The sequence below is a fragment of the Schistocerca gregaria genome, chromosome 1, assembly GCF_023897955.1.
Source record: "Schistocerca gregaria isolate iqSchGreg1 chromosome 1, iqSchGreg1.2, whole genome shotgun sequence".
NCBI classification, from domain to species: Eukaryota; Metazoa; Arthropoda; class Insecta; order Orthoptera; family Acrididae; genus Schistocerca; species Schistocerca gregaria.
In genome coordinates this window covers 226172616-226185992 of record NC_064920.1, presented here as the reverse complement: position 1 = coordinate 226185992, position 13377 = coordinate 226172616, and the positions used below count along the sequence as shown (strand labels likewise).

Sequence of the window (13377 nt, the reverse complement as noted above, 5' to 3'; positions counted from 1 at the left end):
ACAATCAGGACTGCATACGACCGAGGCACACAGGGCCAACACCCGGCATCATGGTGTGGGGAGCGATCTCCTGGCCGTACACCTCTGGTGATCGTCGAGGGGACACTGAATAGTGCACGGTACATCCAAACCGTCATCGAACCCATCGTTCTACCATTCCTAGACCGGCAAGGGAACTTGCTGTTCCAACAGGACAATGCACGTCCGCATGTATCCCGTGCCACCCAACGTGCTCTAGAAGGTGTAAGTCAACTACCCTGGCCAGCAAGATCTCCGGATCTGTCCCTCATTGAGCTTGTTTGGGACTGGATGAAGCGTCGTCTCACGCGGTCTGCACGTCCAGCACGAACGCTGGTCCAACTGAGGCGCCAGGTGGAAATGGCATGGAAAGCCGTTCCACAGGACTACATCCAGCATCTCTACGATCGTCTCCATGGGGGAATAGCAGCCTGCATTGCTGCGAAAGGTGGATATACACTGTACTAGTGCCGACATTGTGCATGCTCTGTTGCCTGTGTCTATGTGCCTGTGGTTCTGTCAGTGTGATCATGTGATGTATCTGACCCCAGGAATGTGTCAATAAAGTTTCCCCTTCCTGGGACAATGAATTCACGGTGTTCTTATTTCAATTTCTAGGAGTGTATATCCAGACCATCACACAGGAATTCCAAACTGCACCAGGATCCACTTCAAGTACTAAGACAGCTAGGTAGGAAGTGATGAAACTTGAATTTCATGGTCGAGCGGCTGCTCATAAGCCACACATCACGGCGGGAAATGCCAAACGACGCCTCGCTTGGTGCGAGGAGTGTAAACACTGGACGACTGAACAGTGGAAAAACGTTGTGTGGGGTGACGAATCACGGTACACTATGTGGCGATCCGATGGCAGGGTATGGGTATGGAAAATGCCCGTGAACATCAGCTTCCAACTTGTGTAGTGACAACAGTAAAATTCGGAGACGGTGGGGTTATGGTGTGGTCGTGTTTTCCATGGACTGACTTGCACCCCTTGTTGTTTTACGTGACACTATCACATCAGGCCTACATTGATGTTTTAATTACATTCTTGCTTCCAATTGTTAAAGAGCAATTCGGGGATGCCGATTCCATCTTTGAGCACGATGGTGCACCTGTTCATAATGCACGGCCTGTGGTGGAATGGTTACACGACAATAACATCCGTGTAATGGACTGGCCTGCACAGAATCCTGACCTGAATCCTGTAGAACACCTTTAGAATGTTTTGGAACGCCGACTTCGTGCCAGGCCTCACCGACCGAAATCGAAACCTCTCCTCAGTGCAGCATACCGTGAAGAATGGGCTGCCATTCCCCGAGATACCTTCGAGCATCTGACTGAACGTATACCTGCGAGAGTGTAAGCTGTCATCAAGGCTAAGGGTGGGCCAACACCATGCTGAATTACAGCGTTACCGATGGAGGGCACCACGAACTTGTAAGTCATTTTCAGCCAGTTGTCCGAATACTTTTGATCACACAGTATATGTGATCAGTGTCTTACGAGATTCCCTTACAAACCGGAAGCGTTAAACCGTCTGGAAAGTAAGTGAGAACGTATAACAGGCCACATAACCTGCGGAACGTTTTTCTTCTATGTAGTTGTTCTACGTCTCTTACTTCAAAGTAAACAATATTTACAGCAAAGTTGGACTTTTCAATGTTTAATTCAGATTTATTCGAAAAGTTTTGATTTTTAACATGAAACAGAGGGAAGTTGAAGAAAAAATAAAGGCACCAATATAGATTTATCATACAGCATTAGAAAACGCAAGTTCCTCGACCAAAAGGTAAAAAAACGCAAAGCAGAAATGTATAAAATAAGACCTCAGTACTTCGTCAAGCTTACATAAAACATGTTTCCGTTATTCATAAATAACTTTCGCATTTATCAATAATAAAATGAAACTCTTGCCTTTTATCATGATGAAGAACGTCTTACTGAGTAAAAAGTAACAACCATAATTATACATGCATTTATTTTTATGTTTGGCTTGTAAACTGTGCTTGCATCAAAATTAACTCGTATTCTGTAAATATATCAAATACGCAATGGACAAACACTGAACACAAGTGCGAAAAAGGAGAGAGAAATCGTCAGCTCCCAGTTTCTCTCTTACACACTCAGTTATATTTCTTTCCCTATCAATGCTACCAGTAGTACTGATAAGAATACGATTTACTACGTAATTTACGTATTGTACTAAAACTAGCAAACAGCAGTTTTGCTAGAGCGCAACTCTAGAATCAACTCCAGATGTCCCCTCTCCCCCTTCTCCACTGGGAATAGCTAGCAACCGTACAATAACACTCCACCAGAGTTCCCTAGCTTTCTCCAAGCCAAGAACAATGGGAACTTGATGTACCCCCAGGGACATGAAGTATACTCAACAAGATGCAAACTAAGTATTGCAGATGATATAACCTACTGTGCGGATGGGGAAAGACTGCTATTGTGGAGTGTATCTTGGCTGGCCAAGACAAATTGTCAGACACATTGTTGAAGAGCTTTCCCAAAATACGTACACTGGAAATCCCTCACACTTCTTGCACACTACAGCAGATGTGATAAATTACTAAATAACACGTCAGTGAATTCGTAAATTACGTACACATTTTATATGTATATCTAAAATAATGTATAATTACCATACGAACTACAATGATAATGATAATGATAATGATAATAATAATAATAAGATTTGTAGTAGTCTCTATAACGGGCAACGTATTTTTTGCCCTCGCCTAGCCGGCCGCGGTGGTGTCGCGGTTCTAGGCGCGCACTCCGGAACTGTGCGACTGCTAAGGCCGCAGATTCGAATCCTGCCTCGGGCATGGATGTGTGAGATGTCCTTAGGTTTAAGTAGTTCTAAGTTCTAGGGGACTGATGACCACAGCAGTTGAGTCCCATAGTGCTCAGAGCCATTTGAACCATTTGAGCCCTCGCCTAGCAAAAACAGCTAAATACAATTTTAAAGAGAGACGATCTTTAAATTGACCGAAAATGTCAATTTTCAATTTATATTTTATTTATTAATAGAAATGGGCACAATACGCTTCCAAAATTTCATTGAAGAATCGCATCCGAAGTGCCAGACATACAGTTAAGGTGGTTTTCTGGTCTAGACGTCCGATTTTTACCTCAGTTTCAATATTTTTTGAGGTGAAATCAAAGAATAAGTCCAACAATCTTATATCCTTTTATTCATCTTCTACCTGCATTAAAAAGTTTTTGGTAAAAAATATTAAGGGGCTATTAAACAAAATGGAGTCAAGATCGTAATGCACGCCGTGCACAGGTATGAGGGTGGACCCTGTTCAGGTAAAAGGGTGGTTTGAAACAAACCAGACCAAAAAAATTATTAAAACATATGATGTAGCTATGGTTAGAACCTCTGAAAAGCGAAGAATGTCATTTTTTCACAAAATGGTGGCGACTTGAAAAAAGTAAGAGTAATCGTCTTGTTTTACGACCGTAACCAGTTCAGTTTCCTACAAAAGTAACTTTTTTTTTGGTCATCAGTCTAGTGACTGCTGTGATGCGGCCCGCGACGAATTCCTTTCCTGTGCTAACCTCTTCATCTCAGAGTAGCACTTGCAACCTACGTCCTCAATTATTTGCTTGACGTATTCCAATCTCTGTCTTCCTCTACAGTTTTTGCCCTCTACAGCTCCCTCTAGTACCATGGAAGTCATTCCCTCATGTCTTAGCAGATGTCCTATCATCCTGTCCCTTCTCCTTATCAGTATTTTCCACATATTCCTTTCCTCTCCGATTCTGCGTAGAGTCTCCTTATTCCTTACCTTATCAGTCCACCTAATTTTCAACATTCGTCTATAGAACCACATCTCAAATGCTTCGATTCTCTTCTGTTCCGGTTTTCCCACAGTCCATGTTTCACTACCATACAATGCTGTACTCCAGACGTACATCCTCAGAAATTTCTTCCTCAAATTAAGGCCGGTATTTGATATTAGTAGACTTCTCTTGGCCAGAAATGCCTTGTTTGCCATAGCGAGTCTGCTTTTGATGTCCTCCTTGCTCCGTCCGTCATTGGTTATTTTACTGCCTAGGTAGCAGAATTCCTTTACTTCACTGACTTCGTGACCATCAATCCTGATGTTAAGTTTCTCGCTGTTCGCATTTCTACTACTTCTCCTTACCTTCGTCTTTCTCCGATTTACTCTCAAACCATACTGTGTAATCGTTAGACTGTTCATTCCGTTCAGCACATCATTTAATTCTTCTTCACTTTCACTCAGGATCGCAATGTCATCAGCGAATCGTATCATTGATATCCTATCACCTTGTATTTTAATTACACTCCTGAACCTTTCTTTTATTTCCATCCTTGCTTCCTCGATGTACAGATTGAAGAGTAGGGGCGAAAGGCTACAGCCTTGTCCTACACCCTTCTTAATACGAGCACTTCGTTCTTGAACGTTCACTCTTATTATTCCCTCTTGGTTGTTGTACATATTGTATATGATCCGTCTCTCCCTATAGCTTACCCCTACTTTTTTCAGAATCTCGAACAGCTTGCACCAATTTATATTGTCGAACGCTTTTTCCAGGTCGACAAATCCTATGAACGTGTCTTGATTTTTCTTTAGCCTTGCTTCCATTATTAGCCGTAACGTCAGAATTGCCTCTCTCGTGTCTTTACTTTTCCTAAAGCCAAATTGATCGTCACCTAGCACATTCTCAATTTTCTTTTCCATTCTTCTGTATATTATTTTTGAAAGCAGCTTCGATGCATCAGCTGTTAAGCTGATTGTGCGATAATTCTCGCACTTGTCAGCTCTTGCCGTCTTCGGAATTGTGTGGATGATGCTTTTCCGAAAGTCAGATGGTATGTCGCCAGAGTAACTAAGCGGCATTAAAAACGGCTGAGCAGGTTTTCAGCAATCCAAACACCCAAAAAAAAAATGACTTTTAGGAAATCGCGCTCAAAGTTTTTGAAAGGGTTTCGACAGTTTTCTGGGATGCCTGGAGCATACGTTACGCTTTCCTCGATCTCCTAAATGTCGTTGGCGTGCACTGCTTCCTCAGGAGCAGCTGATCTGGCTCCTTCACTGGCCGTAGACGCGCCGTGCTCTGAGCTTACAAGGCGGTCCGCGTTGCGCCTTCTGTCAAACTCGAACGCCATGTTGCCGAGTTGAATACCCTTGACATTCACTGAAGCCGTAGTTGAAGATAGCTGTAGCCAAACTGTTTGCAATTTCGACATTTCTTTACTGAAATAGATGTGTTTTGGAGAAAGCGTCCAAATCAGCGAATTATTGACTCTTTAGAGTTTTGCGTTTTCGTGCCAACGGATCTTCCCAGTAAACTGACGTTCGATAGGTCTTCGTGTACAGGTCTAACTGCGTCCATAGGCGCCCGGCGAAGCGGGACTGCCGGGCCGATGATCGTGTATTTAAGTTTACGGGCAAAACGGTTTACCCTCGTGTCCTCCATAATATAAGGTATCGAAATATGCAATAAAAATCGATCTTTTGAAACTTTTAGACCAGAAAACCCCCTTGTGCTAAGCGACCTACCTGCAACGTCCACTTTTAGAAGCAACACTTCAATACCAGCTCTGGGAACAACGACTCTGAGTATTACTTTCAAACAATTATTTTCATCATGGCAGTGACAACGGCAACCGCTACGAAATTGTGTCAAATGAAAAACAGCCCTCAGTTTCACAAAATTCTCTTTATTTGCTGCTGTAATAATAGAGCCTTCTTCAGAAATCATCCACACAAATAAATGACATTTTTCATTTATTATTGTAGATAACTTCTGAAAAAGGCTATATTATCATAGCAGAAACCATGGTCAAGGTTTAAAATAAACAGAATTTAGTGCAACTGTGGGCTGTTTTTCATTTGAGACATTTTCAAACAAACTTGGACGGGATACCTTGAGAGGACTGTCATAAATACTCTTTGGTTTTATAGATCCTATGAGGTCTGTTCCGCATCGTAGAAGCAATAACAACCTTGTCTTGTATTGTATTGTATTGATTGGCGACTCTGTGGAGTGCTGTGTTCACAACGACAATGTATGTTAAATTAAAAGGAAAGTCAGTGTTGGCCGTAATATTGATATTTTATTGATGGCAGAATCGATTTTCGATCACATAGTGATCATCTTCAGTGCTGATATGTACAAATTAAACTCAGACACTGGTATCAAATTATCAATAACCAAAGCTGAGAAGGGATCACAATAACTGAAAATTAGTTATTGTGATCGCTTATCAGTTTTGATTATAGATAACTTGATACCAATTGTATTGTATGTTAACCGGGGGCGTAGAAACGACGGAGAGGCTCCGTCCCCGCGGCAGCCACAGTGGTCCACAACCCCACGACGACTACCGCAGTCCACTTCACCCGCCCACCGCCCACACCGAACCACTCTTTCAGGGTTATTGTGCGGTTCGGCCCCCGGTGACCCCCTCCCCAGAGAACGTCTCACACCAGACGAGTGTAACCCCTATGTTTGCGTGGTAGAGTAATGGTGGTGTACGCGTACGTGGAGAACTTGTTTGCGCAGCAATCGCCGACATAGTGCAGCTGAGGCGGAATAAGGGCAACCAGCCCGCATTCACCAAGGCAGATGGAAAACCGCCTAAAAACCATCCACACACTGGCCGCCTCACCGGACCTCGTCAGAAGTCCGCCGGGCGAATTCGTGCCGGGGACCATGCGCTCCTTCCCAATCAGGAAAGCTGTGCGTTAGACCGCACGGCTAACCGGGCGGGCAATAACAACCTCACTTTGTGCATGAAGAAGCAATTTTTGTTTTGTGTTGTGCTACTGATGGAGATTTACTCAAGTATTCTGTTCTTTCACCATTTTGCATTCAATAACGAGAACTTAGAGAGGATGAAGGTATTAGAGAGAGAGAGAGAGAGCTTTAAGGTAGGAAATGTCACTCAAGACATCTTGAGAAAAGTATGTTTATAACATCGCTCTGAAGCTCGAAAGGTAGTTGGAGACTTGGTAAAGGAAAGAGGGGCAGAAAACTAGAAACCAGAAGAGAGGCCTTGAAGGAAAGGAAGACCCTAAGTACAGATCTGGGGCCTTCTGAAGAGGTGGCACGAGAAAAAACGTTGGGTTGAAATTTAGATTGAATTTCCTGAAAATTGCGTTGTTTAGTTTATGTACCTTTCTGAATCTACACTTGCGTCTACAAACCCAATAAATGTTGTCTCGAGAGCAAATTTTGATATGCTGAATGTACGCTGAGATATGGAGCTACCTGCTTGAAATTTTACAGGAATTACATATTCTACTTACAAATTTACAAAATTATTAAAATTCTCGTCGATATATTCAAAAGAATCTGATAAGAGAAGCTCACTATATCTAAAGAGATTGAACACACAACATTTTGTAGAAATTTCTTGAGTAGTCTCGGGAGAAAAGGTGAATACATAGGGTGTTACAAAAAGGTGCGGCCAAACTTTCAGGAAAAATTCCTCACACACAAAGAAAGAAAATATGTTATGTGGACGTGTGTCCGAAAACGCTTACTTTCCATGTTAGAGCTCATTTTATTACTTCTCTTCAAATTACATTAATCATGGAATGGAAACACACAGCAACAGAACGTACCAGCGTGACTTCAAACACTTTGTTGCAGGAAATGTTCAAAATGTCCTCCGTTAGCGAGGATATATGCATCCACCATGCATCGCATGGAACCCGTGATGCGCTGATGCAGCCCTGGAGAATGGCGTATTGCATGACAGCCGTCCACAATACGAGCACGAAGGGTCTCTACATTTGGTACCGGGGTTGCGTAGACAAGAGCTTTCAAATGCCCTCATAAAAGAAAGTCAAGAGGGATGAGGTCAGGAGAGCGCGGAGGCCATGGAATTGGTCCACCTCTACCAATCCATCGGTCACCGAATCTGTTGTTGAGAAGCGTACGAACACTTTGACTGAAATGTGCAGGAGCTCCATCGTGCATGAACCACATGTTGTGTCGTACTTGTAAAGGCACATGTCCCAGCAGTACAGGTAGAGCATCCCGTATGAAATCATGATAACGTGCTCCATTGAGCGTAGGTGGAAGAACATGGGTCCCAATCAAGACATCACCAACAATGCGTGCCCAAACGTTCACAGAAAATCTGTGTTGATGACGTGATTGCACAATTGCGTGCGGATTCTCGTCACCCAAACATATTGATTGTGAAAATTTACAATTTGATCACGTTGGAATGAAGCCTCATCCGTAAAGAGAACATTTGCACTGAAATGAGGATCGACACATTGTTGGATGAACCATTCGCAGAAGTGTACCCCTGGAGGCCAATCAGCTGCTGATAGTGCCTGCACACGCTGTACATGGTACGGAAAGAACTGATTCTCCCGTAGCACTCTCCATACAGTGACGTGGTCAACGTTACCTTGTAAAGCAGCAACTTCTCTGACGCCGACATCAGGGTTATCATCAACTGCACGAAGAATTGCTTCGTCCATTGCAGGTGTCCTCGTCGTTCTAGGTCTTCCCCAGTCGTGAGTCATAGGCTGGAATGTTCCGTGCTCCCTAAGACGCCGATCAATTGCTTCGAACGTCTTCCTGTCGGGACACCTTCGTTCTGGAAATCTGTCTCGATACAAACGTACTGCGCCACAGCTATTGCCCCGTGCTAATCCGTACATCAAATGGGTATCTGCCAACTCCGCATTTGTAAACATTGCACTGACTGCAAAACCACGTTCGTGATGAACACTAACCTGTTGATGCTACGTACTGATGTTCTTGATGCTAGTACTGTAGAGCAATGAGTCGTATGTCAACACAAGCACCGAAGTCAACATTACCTTCTTTCCATTGGGCCAACTGGCGGTGAATTGAGGAAGTACAGTGCATACTGACGAAACTAAAATTATCTCTAACATGGAAATTAAGCTGTTGCGGACACATAACATGATTTCTTTATTTGTGTGTGAGGAATGTTTCCTGAAAGTTTGGCCGCACCTTTTTGTAACACCCTGTATATATATATATATATATATATATATATATATATATATATATATATATACCTTTTCCCCCGAAACTACCCAAGAAATTTCTACAAAATTTTGTGTCTTCAATCTCTTTATATAATCCAAGAATTTAACAGTAAATGTGTTAATTTCATGTGAAACATTTACTGCAGTATCTTCAAATTTGTGGATTTTGTGCGACTTTTAAATACTGTGTGATTTTCATGGATGTCCCCCCCCCCCCCACCCTTAATAAACTTTATCTGAAGAGCCGTGGCGGTCGAACGAATCCAGCAGCGGCGCAGCGCGCCGTGCATGCGCAGAGCGGCCGGGCCGGCGGCAGTCCGGAGGCCATATAGGCGGGCGGCGCGCGACATGGCGCCAGTGGCCGCGCTCCTACCGGAATGGCACCAGCTGCGACCGTGCTGCTGCCAGTGCTACTGGCGCTCTCGCTGCCTCTGCTGGCCGCCGGCGAGGCGCTCAAGTGGTGGCAGACTGGCGTCGTCTACCAGGTCTACCCCAAATCCTTCAAGGACTCCGACGCCAACGGCGTGGGGGACATCAGAGGTGAGTCGCGCGCAAACGTGTCGGAGCACCGAAACCGGAGACGTGCGGAACGCGGACGGGATACCAATTCGATTCTACACAGAGTACGCGAAAGAACTTGCCCCCCTTCTAACAGCCGTATACCGCAAGTCTCTAGAGGAACGGAAGGTTCCAAATGATTGGAAAAGAGCACAGGTAGTCCCAGCCTTCAAGAAGGGTCGTCGAGCAGATGCGCGAAACTATAGACCTATATCTCAGACGTCGATCTGTTGTAGAATTTTAGAACATGTTTTTTGCTCGCGTATCATGTCATTTGTGGAAACCCAGAATCTACTCTGTAGGAATCAATTCCGGAAGCAGCGATCGTGTGAGACCCAACTCGCTTTATTTGTTCATGAAACCCAGAAAATATTACATACAGGCTCCCAGATAGATGCTATTTTTCTTGACTTCCGGAAGGCGTTCGATACAGTTCCGCACTGTCGCCTGATAAAGTAAGAGCCTACGGATTATTAGACCAGCTGTGTGGCTGGATTGAAGAGTTTTTAGCAAACAGAACACAGCATGTTGTTATCAATGGAGAGACGTCTACAGACGTTAAAGTAACCTCTTGCGTGCCACAGGGGAGTGTTATGGGACCATTGCTTTTCACAATATATATAAATGACCTAGTAGACAGTGTTGGAAGTTCCATGAGGCTTTTAGCGGATGATGCTGTAGTATACAGAGAAGTTGCAGCATTAGAAAATTGTAGCGAAATGCAGGAAGATCTGCAGCGGATAGGCACTTGGTGCACGGAGTGGCAACTGACCCTTAACATAGACAAATGTAATGTATTGCGAATACATAGAAAGAAGGATCCTTTATTGTATGATTATACGATAGCGGAACAAACACTGGTAGCAGTTACTTCTGTAAAATATCTGGGAGTATGCGTGCGGAACGATTTGAAGTGGAATGATCATATAAGGTTAATTGTTGGTAAGGCGGGTACCAGGTTGAGATTCATTGGGAGAGTCCTTAGAAAATGTAGTCCATCAACAAAGGAGGTGGCTTACAAAACACTCGTACGACCTATACTTGAATATTAGTGTGGGATCCGTACCAGATCGGGTTGACGGAGGAGACAGAGAAAATCCAAATAAGAGCGGCGCGTTTCGTCACAGGTTTATTTGATAACCGTGATAGCGTTACGGAGATGTTTAGCAAACTTAAGTGGCAGACTCTCCAAAAGAGGCGCTCTGCATCGCGGTGTGGATTGTTCGCAAGGTTTCGAGAGGGTGCATTTCTAGGTGAGGTATCGAATATATTGCTTCCCCCTACTTATACCTCCCGAGGAGATCACGAATGTAAAATCAGACAGATTCGAGCGCGCACGGAGGCTTTCAGACAGTCGTTCTTCCGGCGAACTGTACGCAACTGGAACAGATAAGGGAGTTAATGACAGTGGCACGTAAAGTGCCCTCCGCCACACACCGTTGGGTGGCTTGCGGAGTATAAATGTAGATGTAGACGTAGAACGCGAAATTTTTTGGACAACATGGTTGTGGAGAGGAGCAGCGATTAGTATGATTAATCAGTAATTCAAGAACAGTCTTAATTGCATTTATTATTGTTATAATACCGCCAACCGGTTTCAACCCGACGAAGGGCTCATCTTCTGGGCGTTTACACCATTGGTCGACTGCTGGTGGTGTCACTCCTGTCTACATACTGGAAGGAAACTATCAACTATCGACCAATGATGTAAACGCCCAGAAGATGACACCTACGTCGGGTTCAAACCGGTTGACGGTATTATAACAATAATAAATGCGATTAAGATTGTTATCGAATTACTGAACGTGAAGTTTGCCGCAGATTTGCGTTCACGGTCTTCTCCAAATAGTTTCGGCACCGATGCTGATCCGATCGGAGGGTAGGCTTTCGTCGAGCTGACAGTGTTCCCAAATCTTTGCTTTCGAGCCGTCGTGCAGTCCTTCCGGACACTACCAGTACATGAGTACATATGTCTGGTTCAGAAGGGGTGAAAAATCACAATAATGTACAACAATGTAACTTCTCATGCGCAAAATAGTTAGGCCAGGAATAAATTATTCAAACCTTTATTCACGTACATAGCAGCACCTCTTCACCGAGCGAGGTTGCGCAGTGGTTAGCACACTGGACTCGCATTCTGAAGGACGACGGTTCAATCCCGCGTCCGTCCATCCTGATTTAGGTTTTCCGTGATTTCCCTAAATCGCTTCTGGCAAATTCCGGGATGGTTCCTTCGAAAGGGCACGGCCAAATTCTTTCCCCTTTCTCCCCTAATCCTATGGGTCCGATGACCTCGCTGTTTGGTCCCCTCCCCCAAATCAACCAACTGACCAACCAAAATCTAATTCGTCTAGAATTAAGAGTTGTGAAACATACACAAACATGTATGTTCAGGCAAATTCTAGGATGGTTCCTTTGAAAGGGCACTGCCGACTTCCTTCCCCATCTTTCCCTAATCTGATGAGACCGATGACCTCGGAGTTTGGTCTCCAAATCAACCCCCCAAGCACCTGTTCGTGAAACATTTCAGTTTTCCCTCAAATCACTAATTAATTTTTCTAATTGTGGTGACTACTTTCACGCAATTAATTTTTTATTTTACTTATTTATTTATTTGCGAAATAAACGTCGCGCTGGTCGATTTGATACTCCGTTTGCCCATTTTTCACCCTTCGTTTGGCTATGAAATTTCTGGCGAAAATTTTCCCTCAAATTACTAATAAAGGTCTTATTAATTACCTTGATTACTTTCAAGAAATCAAATATTTTTTCCAAAACTAGAATACACACTGGTGAATTTTTTCGTCGCGAAAATTATCTTGTTTATTTTCGGTTTTTTCTGGCAGAGTGTAAGAAATACTTGCAGTATTTTTATTTTGTAGCCTAATCTTTTAAATATATGCCTCCGTCATATTTTTTACTGAATGTCTCCTACCACACTGACCGAGAGTATCTCAAACTCATGCATCTAACTGACAGAATAACCTATGATCACTTTGATAAGCAAAAACAAATAGACACGTTAATAAATGTGTGATATTGTGATACCGTCCTTGTTAATACGGATATATTTGTATCGTAAACTTCTCGCCTAAGTCCCTATGTCATAACCTGCTTCCGTAGCCGAGGTCGCTGACGTTCGACTATGGGGTAACGTTCGACTCGTAGGTAAGCCTATTCGAATAGTGGTAGTGGAAAATGTTCACTGCCAGTATTTGACCGGCAATGTGGTGTCGTGAAGTTTCTGACCACCAACGTTTGCGCCAAAGGCTTGGGTTCAATTCCTGTCCTCATCGAAGTGTTTCATGAAGGAAGGTCACGTGACAGTTTTGGTAGTGATCCCTCCAGCGTATGAGGACGTTAAGTTCGGCATTCCGCTGGTGCTTTTCGAGAAGAGAGGCCAATGAGCCGGCACCGGATTTCATCATCTCGAAGCCCTTCATCCACAACAACACAAATCCGAAATTACAGTGTACAAGCACTCACGACAGTTACCCCTACGACACACATATTGCTCGACCACAATATCATTGCACCAGAGAGTCGGGGCGCTTCGGTTAGCTTTTGTGTCGTCATGTTTCACGAGGACACGCTGATCCACTTGATAGAATACACACAAACGTCTTAAAATCAAAACGTCTTAAAATCATTCACAGTGCTGTGCGCATTTCTTAGTCACCACTGTCCTTGTTTAGTGTAAAGTCACCGGATGTTTCTGATAACGGTCAAGTCAGGCCAAGTGCAACAAAATCGTGGTCGGGTAGTACACACC

The 13377-nt window shown here is 43.8% G+C and overlaps 1 protein-coding gene across 1 annotated transcript in view; it reads left to right on the top strand.

Moving 5' to 3' along the window:
- LOC126339955 (uncharacterized) overlaps positions 1-13377 on the top strand; it is a 284117-nt gene that overhangs the window by 144468 nt on the left and 126272 nt on the right. Inside the window, exon 11 of the mRNA XM_050001678.1 lies at positions 9380-9587. Coding sequence (XP_049857635.1) covers positions 9380-9587 — 208 coding nt within the window. The remainder of the gene's footprint in view (positions 1-9379; positions 9588-13377) is intronic.